This window comes from Silurus meridionalis, chromosome 12 (genome assembly GCF_014805685.1).
Source record: "Silurus meridionalis isolate SWU-2019-XX chromosome 12, ASM1480568v1, whole genome shotgun sequence".
In the NCBI taxonomy this organism is placed as follows: domain Eukaryota; kingdom Metazoa; phylum Chordata; class Actinopteri; order Siluriformes; family Siluridae; genus Silurus; species Silurus meridionalis.
Window position 1 is genome coordinate 24763903 of NC_060895.1, and position 17624 is coordinate 24781526.

Consider the following 17624-nt stretch of genomic DNA (forward strand, 5'->3'; position numbering starts at 1 on the left):
AAACGTGTTCCGTCAGCAGCAGTGGGAACCGCGTCTACTCAGATGTTCGTCGTAATTTCAATCTAAAGCAGATTCACTCAGTAACCCTGTCTTTTTACTGCTTCTGATCAGCGACTGGACCATTACAGCCTGTGATGTGTAAATAATTGTGGTTTTATTGTCATGTTTTGAGAATCATCAATTCCAGTTCGTATTTAATTTTATTCTCAGTTTAGCTCCTTCTCCTTCTTCTTCTTCCTCTTCTTCTTCTTCTTCTTCCGGCTGCTCCCATTAGGGGGCGCCACAGCAGATCATCCGTCTCCATACCCCCCTGTCCTCTACATCTGCCTCTTTCACACCAACTACCTGCATGTCTTCCCTCACCACATCCATAAACCTCCTCCTTGTTCTTCCTCTTTTCCTCCTTCCTGGTGGCTCCATCCTCAGCATTCTCCTACTGATATACCCCATGTCCCTCCTCTGCACATGTCCAAACAATTCAGTTTAGCTTCTAATATTTATTAAAAGCCTTCATATTTCTTTTATCTCTAACAGCATTCCTTTACATCTCAATATATATCAGAAATATCAATAAATAATTATTCAAAAGTGCTGAAAAAGTTGGAAAATTTGTGAATGAGCGCTGAATGCATTACTGTGGCCACCAGGGGGAGCCCGACGTTTCCACAGTTTGGAACAGGCGGCATAACTCAATTTAACGAAGTTAATGTAATGTAGGTTAAATTATGTTGTGTAATGTTTTTATTGAAACTGTAGTGTTGCGTGTAATCAAGTCATCATCGTCATTTCAGCTTTTCACCCAAAGACAGGATCTTCACAACGACGTGATCGTCTCTCGGTTTTACTCGTTCTCGTTTTTTTGTTGCTTCTCCCTGCAGGACGTTTTACCGCTTCGAGGCAGCGTGGGACAGCTCCATGCACAACTCCCTGCTCCTAAACCGGGTCACGCCGTATGGAGAGAAGATCTACATCACGCTCTCGGCGTACCTCGCGGTAAAACGTTTACACTCACAATCGAGGACGCAAATTTCAAGTCTGCAACCGATGCATCACAGTTCTAGTGATAACACGAAAAAAAAAAAAGAATAAAAGGAAAAAGGAACTGCCTCATAGAAAAAGGGGATATTAACAACCAGACCATCAAAAAGATTCCCAAAAACACAACGAGAAAAGGATCGTGAACATTCAGTCTGCTTCTCAATTTACATTTACAGCATTTGGCAGATGTACAACTATTTCTTTCACACCACAGAACAGTTATGGTTAAGGGCCTTGTTCAAGGGCCCTGCAGTGGCAGCTTATTGGTGCTGGGATTTAAATTCACAACCTTCTAACCAGAACTTTAACATTTTAACCACTGTGCTGGTAGACCACCTTCTTCAGCTTGCCAAATAGAAAAAAGGTTGCCAAATAGAATAAAGAATCCCCGAGCTGTTCCTTTCATAGAGTATCGTACATGATATATATATATATATATATATATATATATATATATATATATACATTCTTGATCACTGGTCCATAGAAAAGATTCTTCTTCAGATCGGGATTTGGGTAAATGGGTCTTTTGAGCAATTACTCCAAAGATTTCCGTGATCACTCCAAAAACAGGTGCAGGTGATCACTCCAAAAACGCTCACTGCACTGTTTGGTGTGACTGATCTCAGTAAGAGTTGGTGTGAATAATCTCTGATATGTTTATGTTGATCTCCTGACCAGTCACTTCAAATACTGCAGTAGACGTCATTGGTAACATTGATGGAACTGTAATGAATAGAAATTCGGTGTTGGGAATGGGGATGGGTTCCCTTTTGAGTCTGGTTTCTCTCAAGGTTTCTCCCTGAATGAAAGGAGCCTTTCATTCAACACAGTCATATTAATGATAGCATCAGCACATTAGCTAGTGTTAGCTAGCAATCTACACTATATTTCCAAAAGTTTGTGGACACCTGGTCATAAGTATGGTATGTGCTTTTTGAGCATCGCAGCCACATTTAGTTCTAATTTGCTCTTCTGGGAAGATGTTCCTCTAGATTTTGGAGTGTGCTTGTGGACATTTGTGCTCATTCAGCCACAAGGGTGAGGAGGCTTGGGATGCAGTCAGCGTTCACGTAAATCCCAAAAGTGTTTAATAGATTTAAAGCTCTATAGCAGGAGATCTTCCACTCCAACCCATAGACAGCAGATCTTCATGGAGTTTGCTTTGTGCACAGGGGCACTGTCATGCAGGAACAGGTTTGAGTCTCACAGTTCAGGTCAAGATGTCATGCCTCATATGGCTGGGAAAATCAGGTGTCCCAGAACTTTTGTCTAAATAATGTACCTTCATTTATAACTTACATGTACCTGTATGATTAACTAAATATATAAAATATAGCATAACGTATTAAGAGCATCTGAATAAAATCCAGAAAAAAAAGCCTTTAATTTGATTTTCATTTTGTTAATTGTCAGGGTTCAGAAAACTGCGTTCAGAATGTAAAATAAATAAATAAATATATATATAATTAAAATCTATTTTTAAAAATTAATTCAACTTGATTACAAATAATTTGATTGAATTGATATTAAGTTTCTTACTTATTGAATTAATAATATAAAAATTATAATATAATTAGTATAGAAACTATAAACTGTAATATTTTACATATACCTCATTTTCTATTTAATACACAATAATATAAAAAAAAAGGCACATCACTTTGTGATATTGCCGAGAACAATATCTGACATCACAACACTGTCATTTGCATATTGCAACCGGATTGGCTGGTGTAATTATTGATGTATTAATATGTGAGGTATGATATTAACTCATATTTTTTAAGAGTTTTAATGATATTTGAGAGGATTTATTTTGATATATGAACAAGCTGCATTTCCTCTGAAATGGATTGTAATAATAATAATAATAATAATATTAATAATAATAATAATAATAATAATAATAATAATAATAATAATAATAATGTCCATCGCTGCATCCTGATTGGCTGTTGTATTTTATGATGTAATAACACAACAAAATAAAACTTTAACACAAAAGCTGGAACCCAGGAACTTTTTTCCGACCGTCTGAAAACTGATGTGTTTTTTATTTGTTTTATTGACACCCCTCAGATGGAGAACTGCACCCAGCCCACGGTCATCACCAAAGACTTCTGCATGGTGTTCTACTCGAGAGACGCCAAGCTTCCCGCCTCACGCTCCATCCGCAACCTGTTCAGCACCGGAGCTCTCAGGCCCTTAGAGAGGTGAGACGTGTCCTGTCCTGGCCACGCCCATCTTTAATATTATTTCAGCATGGGACTGGAGAAAGGTGTAGCGTAGCGCTTCAGCCAGCCGGCGTTCTGTAACGTAAAATACGTCCGTTATGTAACCCATTATTTCCATTTCTATCTTATCAACTTACTGCTAACATCGGTTAGCTTAGCAACAATTTAGCATGCTAGTTAGCATAACTAACAATTTCAATCCCACATTTTACGACTTCATCTACTGTCTGTCGTTCTTTGTGTATCTGTTCTTCGTTTTCCTTATATGGTCAATCCTATCCTGTCCCATTTCTTTATATTGACAGGTTTTTGCCGTCCCATTTCCATATATGCTCAATTGTCTTATTCTGTCTCAATTTATTTTATGGTCAGTCCTATCATGTCCAGTTTCCTTATATGGTCAGTGCTCTTATTATGTCCCATGTCCTTTTGGTCAGTCTTATCCTCTCCCATTTCCTTATATGGTCAATAGTCTTATCCTCTCCCATTTCCTTATATGGTCAATAGTCTTATCCTCTCCCATTTCCTTATATGGTTAATCTTATTTTGTCCTATTTCCTTTTATGGTCAGGTTTTTGCCACCCCAATTCTTTTTATGGTCAGTGGTCTTATACTGTCCCATTTTCTTATATAGTCAATCGTCTAAATTGTAGCTGACTGTAAACTGAATCTTCTGACTCATGTGGGTTTTTTTCAGTAACCGTGTAACTGGAGTGTACGAGCTCAGTCTGTGCCATATGGCAGATGTTGGAAGTCCAGGTAATAAACCTGTTTGTAGTTTATTATATCCGTGATGTAGCTGTTGCTGTAGAAATTATAACGGACATATTAATGTAAGCCTGTGATTTGTAGTTTATTTGTGTGTGTGTGTGTGTGTGTGTGTGTGTGTGTGTGTGTGTGTGTGTGTGTGATCAGGAATGCAGAGGAGGCGGCGGCGTGTGTTGGACACCTCGGTGGCGTATGTTCGCGGTGAAGAGAACCTCGCTGGCTGGAGGCCTCGCAGTGACAGCCTCATCCTGGATCATCAGTGGGAGCTGGAGAAGCTCAGTCTCTTGCAGGAGGTATGGAGTCCAGAGACATAATGAAATGAAAAATAAGACTGTGACCATTATCAAACCCGAACACTCCCACATTTCATCAGAGCAATCAATAATCAACACCTAACCCTATTTTAGGTTGCTATATTTTAGCACTTCACTACAGATTCCATTGTTAATCCATCATTCACCCAGATTTATACATATGACTAGAAAGTGTACATTTAATTCAAATCTAGAGACCAAAATGTTATTTATTTACATGTAACCAAAAACACCTGGTCATAACCACATCTGAATAGAACTACAGGAAGAACAGATGTACAATGTAATGTGGCTGAATTATGTGTGTAGGTGGAGAAAACCAGACACTACCTGCTGCTGAGGGAGAAGCTGGAAGCATCAGTGCTGCTGAGTCCAGAGTCTCTGTGCAGTAAAGACCTGATGGAGTCGCCCAAATCCCCGAGTCCCAGTCCGACAGGAAGCCCCGTCCTGGAGGGAACCACTGAGAGACAGAGGGAGCTGGCGGCTAAGGTGATCCCCATTTCTCTAAGTTACAGTAGCTAAATGTAACAAAAAAAACAACATTATATTTGATAATACTATGTTCTCTAACTTTACCAAGTAGACATAAGATTGTATTTTAGCTACATTTTGTCTGTAGGAACAATAGATTTAAAGTTAGCTAGCTGATTATAACAACCAAACAAACAAACAAAAAACAAACATTATATTTAATGTATTCTAGTGATGCATATACAAGCAGACATGAGATCAAAGGTTCGGAACTGAATCTGAACTAATTTATTCGTAAGAACAAAAAAACAAAACATTGAAACATCATATTTATTAATATAGCTGACTTTTACAAAAAGGAACACTAGATTTTCTGTTGTTTTTAACCTAGATCCCCAAAAAATATTATATCTGATAGATAGATAGATAGATAGATAGATAGATAGATAGATAGATAGATAGATAGATAGATAGATAGATAGATAGATAGATAGTTAGTTAGTTAGTTAGTTAGTTAGTTAGTAAGTAGTCATGAGATGAAATGTCCTGAATTGAATATGACTGAATTAGTAACAAATACACGTAACTATAAAAACATTATCTTTATTTTTTCTGGCTAATTAAACAAGTTACAATAAATGTTATGTTCTTTTAGCCCCTCCCCCCAGACACTGTATATATATATATATATATATATATATATATATATATATATATTAGAGCTAATGTTTTCTAGCTAAAAATAAACACGTGACACGTGAGATGAAATGTACTAAACTGAATCTGACTAAATTAATCCATGGAAACATATAAATGTAATCATATAAACATAATCAAATTTTTCCATTTAACTCTAAACTAAACGGCTATAGAATTAAGGTTTTATTTTGTAGCTAACGCCCCTAAAAATCTACTATAGATAATGTGTAATAAATAAAAGAAATTGCTGAATAAGTATTATATTTAAGGTTATCTAGCTAAATGAATCCATCGGGATGATTATTCGATGTTATCTACCTAAAAACTGTGCCTTCATGTCTGAACACTTTAGAATACTGTACCTAATTTTAACCAAAGAGACATTACACTGAAGTTCTTCATGAAGAATTAATGCTACACAACTGTACAGGACCGTAAACGTTTTTAAAAAGCTGGACCTCATGTTCTGATGCTAATGCTCTCGCTCTGGTCTGCAGTGTCTGCGCCTGCTCATGCACACCTTTGACAGGCAGTACAGTCAGGTGAGCAGCAGTGCCAGTGAGAGCAAGGTGAGACTTTAGCACCTCTGTTCCCCTCCCTGGGCCTCGTCTCTTTTCTCCGTTTATTCATTCATTCTAGCCTTCTACTCTGCTCTGTTCTGCCTCTCGACTTCAAATGTAGAGCTGATCCACCTCTGCGTTATTGCACAGAGACGTATTAATCAAGCTCAAGCCATTTCTGCCATTTCAGCTAGAGCAGTCACAAACCTGCATTAGAGAACCTGATCCTTCAGCTTTACTTTATTCAGAATAAGCAGTATGATCTGCTGTACATAATATATATTCATTTACCTTGTTTTCAGAAAAACAAAAACAAAAACATAAATCCACTCTATCTTTACAGAATTTTAAAGGTCTTGTTGACTGTATTTATGTAGAGAAGAGTCAAAAATGTGCTCTAGCTCATTCAGATAGAGCGGCCATAAATCTGTTTTAGTTCATTTAGATAGAGCAGGCACAATCCAGCTCTGTTTAATTTTGATAGAGTGGCCAGAAGTCTGCTTTATCTTATATAGATAGACTGCTTAGATCTGCTCTGCCTCATTTAGATAGAGCACTTATAAAGCTGCTCTGTGTTTTTTGTATATAGAGCAGCCATGAATCTGCTCTTTCATGTGGATAATGTGTCCATAAATCTGTCGTAAATTCACTTTACCGCATTTAAATAGACCAGTGACAATTTGGCTCTATTTTTTTTTAGATAGAGCAGTTATAAATTTGCTCTACAGCATTTATATAGCCCTCTCAGAAATCTGACCTTGTGCCACTCATATAGAGCAGCTCTATATTATCCTCATTTGAGTAAAAAAATCTATAAAACTGTTAATATTTATATCTCCTTTTGCTTTAGACAGAGCGGTGTGAAATTGATCGATTCCTTTCCTCCACACGTTTATTTCCTCCCTCCATCCTTTAGTGATTGTGCGAACTGAAAATATCCGATCATTTATCGTACGATGTTCCTCTTGCTCACGTAGCTCTCCGAGATGTCTGCATCTCTGCTGAGAGACATTTCCTCATCCGCCCTGAGCTCACTCACTCCGTCCACTACATGTCCCTCTCTGGTGGACGGTCACTTTGAAAACCTTGACTTCAGGTCAGTATTTTTGTGCCCTTTTTATGGTTTCATTTCATTTACTTTTCTATATATGCATATAAACACTTGAATGTGTAAAATGTGTATGTGTGTGTGTGTGTGTGTGTGTGTGTGTGTGTGTGTGTGTGTGTGATACAGTGCTGCAGAGACTCACTCTGGGGCCTCCAGTCCAGATTTGGACCCATTCAGTCCTGAGGAGAGGAAACCTCGAACCTGTACATTTGTCCCCAACATCCAGGAGATCCGGGTCAGGTACTCGCTCAGACTCAGAAGGATGTTCTGTTGTTCTTTACTCCAATAAATCCTGTAAAATTCTATTTTGCGAATGCAACATTTAAATATCGTAAAGGACTTTACCGTGGTGATGATGTGAAATGTCACATGTTGTTGGTTTTGGTTCCTGCAGCCCCATAGTGTCTAAGAAAGGCTACCTGCACTTCCTGGAGCCCCACACTAGCGGCTGGGTGAAGCGCTACGTTGTGGTGCGGCGTCCGTACGTTTACCTGTACCGCAGTGAGAGAGACAGCGTGGAGAGAGCTGTCATTAACCTCTCCTCCACCCAGGTGGAGTACAGCGAGGAGCAACACGGCCTGCAGAGGGTGAGATGGGTCTTACCTTCAAATATCTATCTATCTATCTATCTATCTATCTATCTATCTATCTATCTATCTATCTATCTATCTATCTATCTATCTGTCTGTCTGTCTGTCTGTCTGTCTGTCTGTCTGTCTGTCTGTCTGTCTGTCTGTCTGTCTGTCTGTCTGTCTGTCTATCCCTCTCTCTCTCTCTCTGTACATTTACACACCTGTCCGTCTGTCCATTATTCTGTTTGTTTATTTCTCTAACTATGTTTTTATCTACACACGTCTCTCTATCTGTTTGTTTTGAAAGATTTTCAGTCTATCACTGCTTCTTTCTCTCTTCCTTTGTGTGTTTGTGTAACGTATGGAATTACCCCGTCTGCAGACCCCGAATGCGTTCGCTGTGGTCACTGAGCATCGTGGGATTCTCCTGCAGGCCAGTAATGATAAAGAATTGCACGATTGGCTCTATGCCTTCAACCCACTGCTGGCTGGAACCATCAGGTACAACCTCATTGTCCTCAGAGGACCTGAGTGTGTCAGTGTCTCATAGTCTGTTGTGGTGTGTGTGTGTGTGGGCATTAACATTTACATTTGTGGCATTTAGCAGATGCCCTTGTCCAGAGCGATGTACAAAAGTGCTGGGCAGGTCTGAGTGAGTTGTGACTGGGTGTGTCTGTGGGTGTCTAAGAGTGTCTGGGTGTGTCTGTGGGTGTCTCAGAGTATCTGTGTGTGACTGGGGGTGTCTAAGAATGTCTGGGTGTGACTGTGGGTGTCTAAGAATGTCTGGGTGTGACTATGGCTGTCTTAGAGTGTCTGGTTGTGACTGTGGGTGTCTTAGAGTGTCTGAGTGTGGCTGGGGGTGTCTAAGAGTGTCTGGGTGTGACTGGGGTGTCTGATAGTCTGGGTGTGGATGTGGGTGTTTTAGAGTGTCTGGGTGTGACTGGGGTGTCTAAGAGTGTCTGGTTGTGACTGGGGTGTCTAAGAGTGTCTTGGTGTGTCTGTGGGTGTCTCAGAGTATCTGTGTGTGACTGGAGGTGTCTAAGAGTGTCTGGGTGTAACTGGGGGTGTCTAAGAGTGTCTGGGTGTGACTGTGAGGGTGTAAGAGAATCTGGATGTGTCTGGGTGTGCCTGTAGGTGTCTAAGAGTGGCTGGTTGTGACTGTGGGTGTCTCAGAGTGCCTGGGTGTGGCTGTGGGTGTCTAAGAATGTCTGGGTGTGACTATGGGTGTCTCAGAGAGTCTGGGTGTGACTGTGGGTGTCTTAGAGTGTCTGAGTGTGACTGGGGTGTCTGATAGTCTGGGTGTGACTATAGGTGTCTCAGAGTGTCTGGGTGTGACTGTGGGTGCCTAAGAATGTCTGGGTGTGACTGGGGTGTCTGATAGTCTGGGTGTGTCTGTGGGTGTCTCAGAGTGTCTGGGTGTGACTGGGGTGTCTATGAGTGTCTGGGTGTGACTGTGGGTGTCTAAGAATGTCTGGGTGTGACTATGGGTGTCTTAGAGTGTCTGGGTGTGACTGTGGGTGTCTTAGAGTGTCTGGGTGTGACTGGGGTGTCTGATAGTCTGGGTGTGTTTGTGGGTGTTTTAAAGTGTCTGGGTGTGACTGGCGGTGTCTAAGAGTGTCTAGGTGTCTGTGGGTGTCTATGAGTGTCTGGGTGTGTATGTGGGTGTCTCAGAGTATCTGTGTGTGACTGGGGTGTCTAAGAGTGTCTTGGTGTGACTGGGGTGTCTAAGAGTGTCTGGTTGTGACTGTAGGTGTCTCAGAGTGCCTGTGTGTGACTGGAGGTGTCTAGAGTGTCTGGGTGTGACTGTGGGTGTCTCAGAGTGTCTGCTGGGCAGGTCTGAATGTGTGTGTCTGTGTATCTTGGTGTGTGTGGTGTGTGTGTGTGTGTGTCTGCACATTTTAATTTGTCTTAGAGTGTCTGGGTGTGGAGGTGTCTAAGAGTATCTAGGGGTGACTGGGGTGTCTTAGGTGTCTGGGTGTGACTGAGGGTGTCTCAGAGTGTCTGGGTGAAACTGGGTGTGCCTTAGAGTGCCTGGGTGTAACCAGGGTGACTGGGGTGTCTCAGAGTGTCTGGGTTTGACTGGAGGTGTCTAAGAGTGTCTGGGTGTGACCGGGCTGTCTTAGAGTGTCTGGTTGTGACTGTGGGTGTCTTAGAGTGTCTGAGTGTGGCTGGGGGTGTCTAAGAGTGTCTGGGTGTGACTGGGGTGTCTGATAGTCTGGGTGTGGATGTGGGTGTTTTAGAGTGTCTGGGTGTGACTGGGGTGTCTAAGAGTGTCTGGTTGTGACTGGGGTGTCTAAGAGTGTCTTGGTGTGTCTGTGGGTGTCTCAGAGTATCTGTGTGTGACTGGAGGTGTCTAAGAGTGTCTGGGTGTAACTGGGGTGTCTAAGAGTGTCTGGGTGTGACTGTGAGGGTGTAAGAGAATCTGGATGTGTCTGGGTGTGCCTGTAGGTGTCTAAGAGTGGCTGGTTGTGACTGTGGGTGTCTCAGAGTGCCTGGGTGTGGCTGTGGGTGTCTAAGAATGTCTGGGTGTGACTATGGGTGTCTCAGAGAGTCTGGGTGTGACTGTGGGTGTCTTAGAGTGTCTGAGTGTGACTGGGGTGTCTGATAGTCTGGGTGTGACTATAGGTGTCTCAGAGTGTCTGGGTGTGACTGTGGGTGCCTAAGAATGTCTGGGTGTGACTGGGGTGTCTGATAGTCTGGGTGTGTCTGTGGGTGTCTCAGAGTGTCTGGGTGTGACTGGGGTGTCTATGAGTGTCTGGTGTGACTGTGGGTGTCTAAGAATGTCTGGGTGTGACTATGGGTGTCTTAGAGTGTCTGGGTGTGACTGTGGGTGTCTTAGAGTGTCTGGGTGTGACTGGGGTGTCTGATAGTCTGGGTGTGTTTGTGGGTGTTTTAAAGTGTCTGGGTGTGACTGGGGTGTCTAAGAGTGTCTAGGTGTGTCTGTGGGTGTCTATGAGTGTCTGGGTGTGACTATGGGTGTCTCAGAGTATCTGTGTGTGACTGGGGTGTCTAAGAGTGTCTTGGTGTGACTGGGGTGTCTAAGAGTGTCTGGTTGTGACTGTAGGTGTCTCAGAGTGCCTGTGTGTGACTGGGGTGTCTAAGAGTGTCTGGGTGTGACTGTGGGTGTCTCAGAGTGTCTGCTGGGCAGGTCTGAATGTGTGTGTCTGTGTATCTTGGTGTGTGTGGTGTGTGTGTGTGTGTGTCTGCACATTTTAATTTGTCTTAGAGTGTCTGGGTGTGGAGGTGTCTAAGAGTATCTAGGGGTGACTGGGGTGTCTTAGGTGTCTGGGTGTGAGTGAGGGTGACTGGAGGGTGTCTAAGAGTGTCTGGGTGAAACTGGGTGTGCCTTAGAGTGCCTGGGTGTAACCAGGGTGACTGGGGGTGTCTCAGAGTGTCTGGGTTTGACTGGAGGTGTCTAAGAGTGTCTGGGTGTGACCGGGGCTGGCTTAGAGTGTCTGGGTGTGCCTGTGGGTGTCTCAGAGTATCTGAGTGTGACTGGGGGTGTCTAAGAATGTCTGGGTGTTACTGTGGGTGTCTAAGAGTATCTGGGTGTGACTGGGGTGTCTGAGAGTACGGGTGTGTCTGTGAGTGTCTCAGAGAGTCTGGGTGTGACTGGGGGTGTCTAAGAGTGTCTGGGTGTGACTGTGGGTGTCTAAGAGTGTCTGGTTGTCTGGTGTCTGGGTGTGACTGGGGGTGTCTAAGAGTGTCTGGGTGTGACTGTGGGTGTCTCAGAGTGTCTGGGTGTGACTAGGGGTGTCTAAGAGTGTCTGGGTGTGACTAGGGGTGTCTAAGAGTGTCTGGGTGTGAGTGAGGGTGACTGGAGGGTGTCTAAGAGTGGGTATGCCTTAGAGTGCCTAGTTGTGACTGGTGGTCTCAGGTTGTGTTTTTTGTCCTGTTTTTGGGAAACAGACACAAACATTTAACAGCAAGATTTAAAACATAAACCTTTTTTCTTTTATTTATTCATAAAAATAATGAATTCACTTTAATTAGTATAATCTACAGAAAAAAACACACCCTGACTTCCTGTTTTTATGTACTGGGTTAAGAGGGAAGAATAAAAACAGCTGTCCTGTTTGCTATCGCATTCACGTTCTGTACAGAAGCCCTAAGAGGTCTCCTTTAATAGTTTTAAGGGCTTTCTGGAATGTCGAGATCACAGTAAATAAGAGATAAAACATTAATGAGGCGAGGCGTGGAAACAGTCGAGCACCTTTCCAGCATTGTGAGTTGCATTTTGGTTTATTTTTCGTTCTCTTGTTCCTCAGGTCGAAACTTTCCAGGACGAAATCAGCACAGATGAGGATGTGAAAGAAAACCAGGAAGGTCCGGTGATGAACGCGGAAACTCGATGAGCTCCTGCGGTGTAAATACTGCTGTGAAGATAATAATAATAATAATAATAATAATAATAACAATAGCCTGTGCCTGCCTGCCTCCCTCTCTACTGCCCCCTGCCTGTGTGTGTGTGTGTGTGTGTGTGTGTGTGTGTGTGTGTGTGTGTGTGTGTGTGTGTGTGTGTGTGTGTGTGTGTGTGTGTGTGTGTGTGTGAGAGAGAAAGAGACAGAAAGAGTTTGTGTGTGTGTGTGTGTGTGTATGAATGAGTGTGTGTATGTCATTAGCAAAAGTACTGTAACTCGCCGTAAAATTCTGCTTCTTCGTGATAACTTCGTTTTTAAATATAAAAAGTTTAGCTGCTGTAAATGCAACACAATGCTGCATATATCTGTGTGTGTGTGCATGTGTGTGTGCGTGTGTGCGTGTGTGTGTGTGTGTGTGTGTGTGTATGTGTGTGTGTGTGCGCTTCTGCAAGTTCGATGTGTGTTAGTGCTGTTTTTCCCTGAGCATTTCCTGAGATGCTACAAATCGATTAAATGCGATCAGTACCGGGTTTTCTGAAGAAAATGTCGTCCTCATTACCTTCCATATCTACAAAATTCTAATCGCTTCATTCGTGTAGGATTTGTCATCAAGAAACGGACAATTTCGAAGCAAAACTAATATCCACGATGTGAAATGAGGTCCACGTATAAGATTTAATTATTTAGTAAAGAGGCTGGAACAGATTTGTAATCATGGGCGTGGCAATGATCTCCAATCTCTTTTAAAAGTATCTGAGTGTGTAAATGTATAAAGGCAAGTTCAGGTTGCAGAAAAGTGAGGTGTGTGAACTCCATCTATAGTGAAGTGAAGCAAGGAGACAGAAATGAGGGCCCGACGTAGGGGTCATGTGACCATGTTGTTTTCCGTCCTGACTAGACGGCTCCATTCAGCTTTAAAAGAAAACCCACAGAGACTTTACAAGGAGGAAACATTGTGCTGATTGTGTAAACCGGAAACTCGTTATAGCTTTAACAGGAAGTCTGCGCTGGACGGACAGAGAGAGGAATGGGAATGTTTTCACCAATTAGTAGCCATTGTCATGGTTACAGAGTGAAACAATCAGCAATCATCCTATGGTGAAGGAGAAAGAGAGAAAGAGAGAGAGAACGATATATATATATATATATAGAGAGAGAGAGAGAGAGAGAGAGAGAGAGAGAGAGAGAGAGAGAGAGAGAGAATGAGAAGGATACTGGATGACCTCTAGGTGGTGCTGATGTGCACAGCTTTTCAAAAGTACCAAAACGTTTGAACGCTGTTTTAAACAAAGGGAATGAGAAGTTTCTTCTAAATGTATTTTATTAATTTAGAACATTTTATTACAATTTTCTTTATTTGATTTTCACTCTGTATGTTTTTAACATTATTTATTTAAATAATTTATTTATTCAGATATAAATTGTCTACTGATGTTTTCATTTTAATTCACAAAACTTGTTTTGATAATCAGCTAGCACTGTGTGTGTGTGTGTGTGTGTGTGTGTGTGTGTGTGTGTGTGTGTGTGTGTGTGTGTGTTAGTTAGAGCATCTGAAGGAAAAAAACATGCTTAGATTATCAGATATATACAGTGTATATATACAGTATATATGGGTGTATTATAATCTATACGTGTTCTATACATTATTATTATTAATTGTTTTTCCGAATCTACTTTCAGAATCTAAAACATCCTGAAATCTGAAAAGAAGGAGAATTTTCAAAAATCCATCCCCCTGCTGGAAAACTAAAATTGTGTGTAATGGTTGCTAATGGAATCCTGATTTCAATTTATCGTGATTGTTGAAAGTATGTGGACACCTGACCTGATCTGTGTTTTGTGAAGATCACGTTTCACATTTAATACCTATTTGCACCTGCGCCTTACTCTTCTGGGAAGATGTTCCACTAGATTTTGTAAAGATTCATTCAGCTTAAAGGGTGTTAGTAAAGTCAGATACTGATGTAAATGAGAAGGTGAGGAGACCTGGGGTGCAGTCAGCATTCACATTGATCATGTTCAATAATGTTGGAGCTCTATAGAAGGAGATGTTCCACATCCTTTAACCCATGGAAAGCAGATCTTCATTGAGCTGAAACCTGTTCGCGTCTCTTAGTTCTATTGAGGAGAAGAACCACATATGGCTGTGTGTCCCAATACTTTTGACTGTGTGTATATGTATATATATATATATATATATATATATATATATATATATATATATATATATATATATATATATATATATTATGGACCAGGATAAATTTAGAAGCCTGTGGAAATCTGATGGAAACCTTTAAGCCGATTCCCATTACATAATGGAAACTAGGAGAGCATTTTTCCAGCAGGGTTTTGATGTGAAACCGGATAAATCTGGACAAATTTTCTAGAGTCAGTAATGACTGAGGAAACCCGCAAGTGTGTGATGTTTGGGTTGGAGACGATCAGCCAGTCGTTCACCACCGCGTGTGAGGACGGAGCCGAAACCTGAAGTGTCAATTAGCGATGGGAAGATCAGATCATTTTAGTGACTCGGTTCTTTGAATCTCGTTCATCATAAAGTTTGAATTTTTTTTTTTTTGGTCATTTATTTAATTGATCAGAAATAAAATCAAATGATCCTTTTTCAATAAGCAGAACACGTCAACATACTCCAACTTTAACTTTATAGATTATTTTAATGAAAATATGACAACGTTAACGACAAATGATGATAAACAGAATGAGCAGCTTCATCTGTCATATCTTCTGGTCTGTGTTATTTCTTTTGTCACGTGACTCCCATAATTACTGTAACAATAAAACCTGATCTATTGCATTGTGTAGCATCTGTGGGAGTCACGTGACAAAAAAAACAAAGGACTTGGACTAGAAGAGTCGAGACTACTCAATTCCGTTTCCTGTACATAACCTACAGACATTTTACAAAGTTAATTAGCCTTTCTGCTACCTGAAGATTAGAGTACTAGATGTAAATTTCCTTCCCTAAAATGAAAAAGTGATTTAGAAATTCAATGATGTTTCTTGCTTTAACAGTTGAAAATTTGGCAAAGAATTAGCATGAAATCTGGATTGTGAATCTGACTAGCATGCTAAGTGGGAAGAAGTTAGCAGAGAATCAGACTAGTTTGCTAAGTAGAAAAGGAGTTATATGCAAAGAAAGAGTTTTACTTTGCTATAAAGTATGTGAAAGTTTCAAACACCTTTCTTTTCAGTTAGCAAAGAATCTGACTAGCATGTTAAGTAGGAAGGGAGTTATTATGAAATCTGTCCTGTGGATCTGATTAGATTGCTAAGGAGCAAAGATCTGACTAGCATGCTACAGTAACTAAGCAGTGTTTCTCCAAGCCAAAGATAAACTAATATGATGAAATGTTTGTAGACGTCTGACCCCTCTTTAAATATGAGCTAGCTGGTTTCTGTTGGTGCTTCTGATAAGCAAATCCATGTTTTTTCGCGAATGACTGAACGGAAAAGATGATACAAATGTCTGATTTCTTGCTCACATAGATGACTTGCTAATAGTATTGACTAGCCTTCTTGTTTGTTGCACTTATTTGGATCAAATGACAGTTATATATATATATATAAAATATCAGATTTATGTGTATGAATTAAATGTGGGGTTGACGTCTTCGATTGGCTCCGTCAGAAAAAAAAGTGTGCTATAAATTGTGCCTTGGGCCAGCCAACCCACAGAGTGCAATAATTAAATAAGTAAATAAATAAATGAATAAATAAAGCGATCCTACACACACTTGCAGGTTGGAGATCGAGGTGTCCTGCGACGTTCTTCTCACCACTCTAATGTGTGAACTTAATCAAACTTCAGGGTGATTTTTTGTTTAAGATTAGATGTTTTGTGAAGGGATTCTGGAGGACTCTGTAGGACCTTGGAGAAATCTGGAAGGTCCTTCCAGTGCTGCGTCTTGGTGCTCAGCTCAAGTTATTTTTCTGTCCCTTCCTGTGTGTGTGTGTGTGTGTGTGTGTGTGTGTGTGTGTGTGTGTGTGTGTGTGTGTGTGTGTGTGTGTGAGTGACAGCATGCTGTACAGCGCCTCCTCACCCTCACCAGTGTATTCGTAGCATTTACGCAGTAATACTAGCCGTATTATTTGAAAGACATCGCTGGATGTTTACTTGAACATTCATCCCCTACTTCTTCACCTCCATTTCATTAACGTATTCCCTCGCTCCTGGAGTGTGCAGAGCGTCTCCTGTAGCCGCTTCTTTCTCTCACGTGATGTATATAAACCAAAAACCCGGCGCACAGGTGTAACTTCTTTGTACCCGTAATGGATAAAACCGTAGTGTACTTAGTGCTCAAGAAGTGTTGGACTCTAATGTGTGTGGACACTTAACACTTTGTTGGACGTGAAATAAATGTGCAACACAACAACGTCTTTTTCTTTCTTTGGGTATTTTCTGTCTGAAAAGTTTTACCTTTTTGCTTTGGATTTTGCTCACATTTTACATCATTTACATGTACGACATTTTAGCAGACGCCATTATCCAGAGTGACTTAGAATTATCTCGTTCATACAACTGATCTGATATGGGAGATTAAAGGCCTTCTCCTTGGCCCCCTTACTCAGTAGTGGCCCTGGGAGGTGTTAGTTTAGTGGTTAAGGCATTGGATTTTGGCTCTGAATGTTGTGAGTTCAATTCCCAGCTACACCATGCTGGGCCCCTGAGCATGGCCCTTAACCCCATACCTGCTCAATTGTATGAATGAGATAAATGTTTAGGGTCTCAGGAGTGACAGCTTGGTGAAGGCTGGGGTTTGAACTCACAACCTTCAGTTCCAAAGTCTAATGTCTTAACACTGCACGCCTTCGTGCACAAGGCGTGAGATTTTTCCCATGATGAGCTCTTGATACCAAGAAAACAAAAAGAAAATAAAAAATGTATGACCTCATTGGGCTTCCATAGAATTGAGTTTATATATAGAAATTCTGATGGCTTGGAATTCTGACTATTTACAGACTATTGATAAGAACCAACTGGAAAGCCACTTCCTGCATCATTTATATATATATATATATATATATATATATATATATATATATATATATATATATATATATATATATATAATAAATGATACCTCGGTGTGAGGTGTTCCAGGATGTTGGAGCAAGATGTGGAAGTGAAGAACGTCCTGAGGTAAAGCATGGAGCATTAAAATGATGTAAGATCTCCCACCTAGCCATGGATGATTACCTCACTTTCCTACCATTAAAGAGCTGTTATTAATGTTTGCAGAGCAAAACTGAATAAATGGATCAGATTTTTTTTACGCTTTTTATTTCTGCCTCATTACACTTAAGATTCTGCTGCTCCGAATCACACACACAAATAAAATAGTGCCAGAAGATTACATTTATGTGATTTACATGAGTTTCGTGATAAATAATTAATATTATATCATAAAGCTGTTGGAGTTAACTCTTGGTGCTGTTTTTCGTTTCCGTTCTCATTTCAAACCAAAGAAGTTC

At 40.9% G+C, this 17624-nt stretch overlaps 1 protein-coding gene across 1 annotated transcript in view; it reads left to right on the forward strand.

Annotated features, from left to right (window-relative positions):
- kif1ab (kinesin family member 1Ab) overlaps nucleotides 1–14379 on the forward strand; it is a 51756-nt gene extending 37377 nt beyond the window's left edge. Inside the window, exons 38-48 of the mRNA XM_046862378.1 lie at nucleotides 879–993; nucleotides 3121–3254; nucleotides 3973–4034; nucleotides 4191–4336; nucleotides 4667–4846; nucleotides 6025–6096; nucleotides 7065–7183; nucleotides 7322–7435; nucleotides 7590–7782; nucleotides 8150–8268; nucleotides 12036–14379. Coding sequence (XP_046718334.1) covers nucleotides 879–993; nucleotides 3121–3254; nucleotides 3973–4034; nucleotides 4191–4336; nucleotides 4667–4846; nucleotides 6025–6096; nucleotides 7065–7183; nucleotides 7322–7435; nucleotides 7590–7782; nucleotides 8150–8268; nucleotides 12036–12078 — 1297 coding nt within the window. The 3' untranslated portion in view covers nucleotides 12079–14379. The remainder of the gene's footprint in view (nucleotides 1–878; nucleotides 994–3120; nucleotides 3255–3972; nucleotides 4035–4190; nucleotides 4337–4666; nucleotides 4847–6024; nucleotides 6097–7064; nucleotides 7184–7321; nucleotides 7436–7589; nucleotides 7783–8149; nucleotides 8269–12035) is intronic.
- The last annotated feature ends 3245 nt before the right edge of the window (nucleotides 14380–17624 follow it).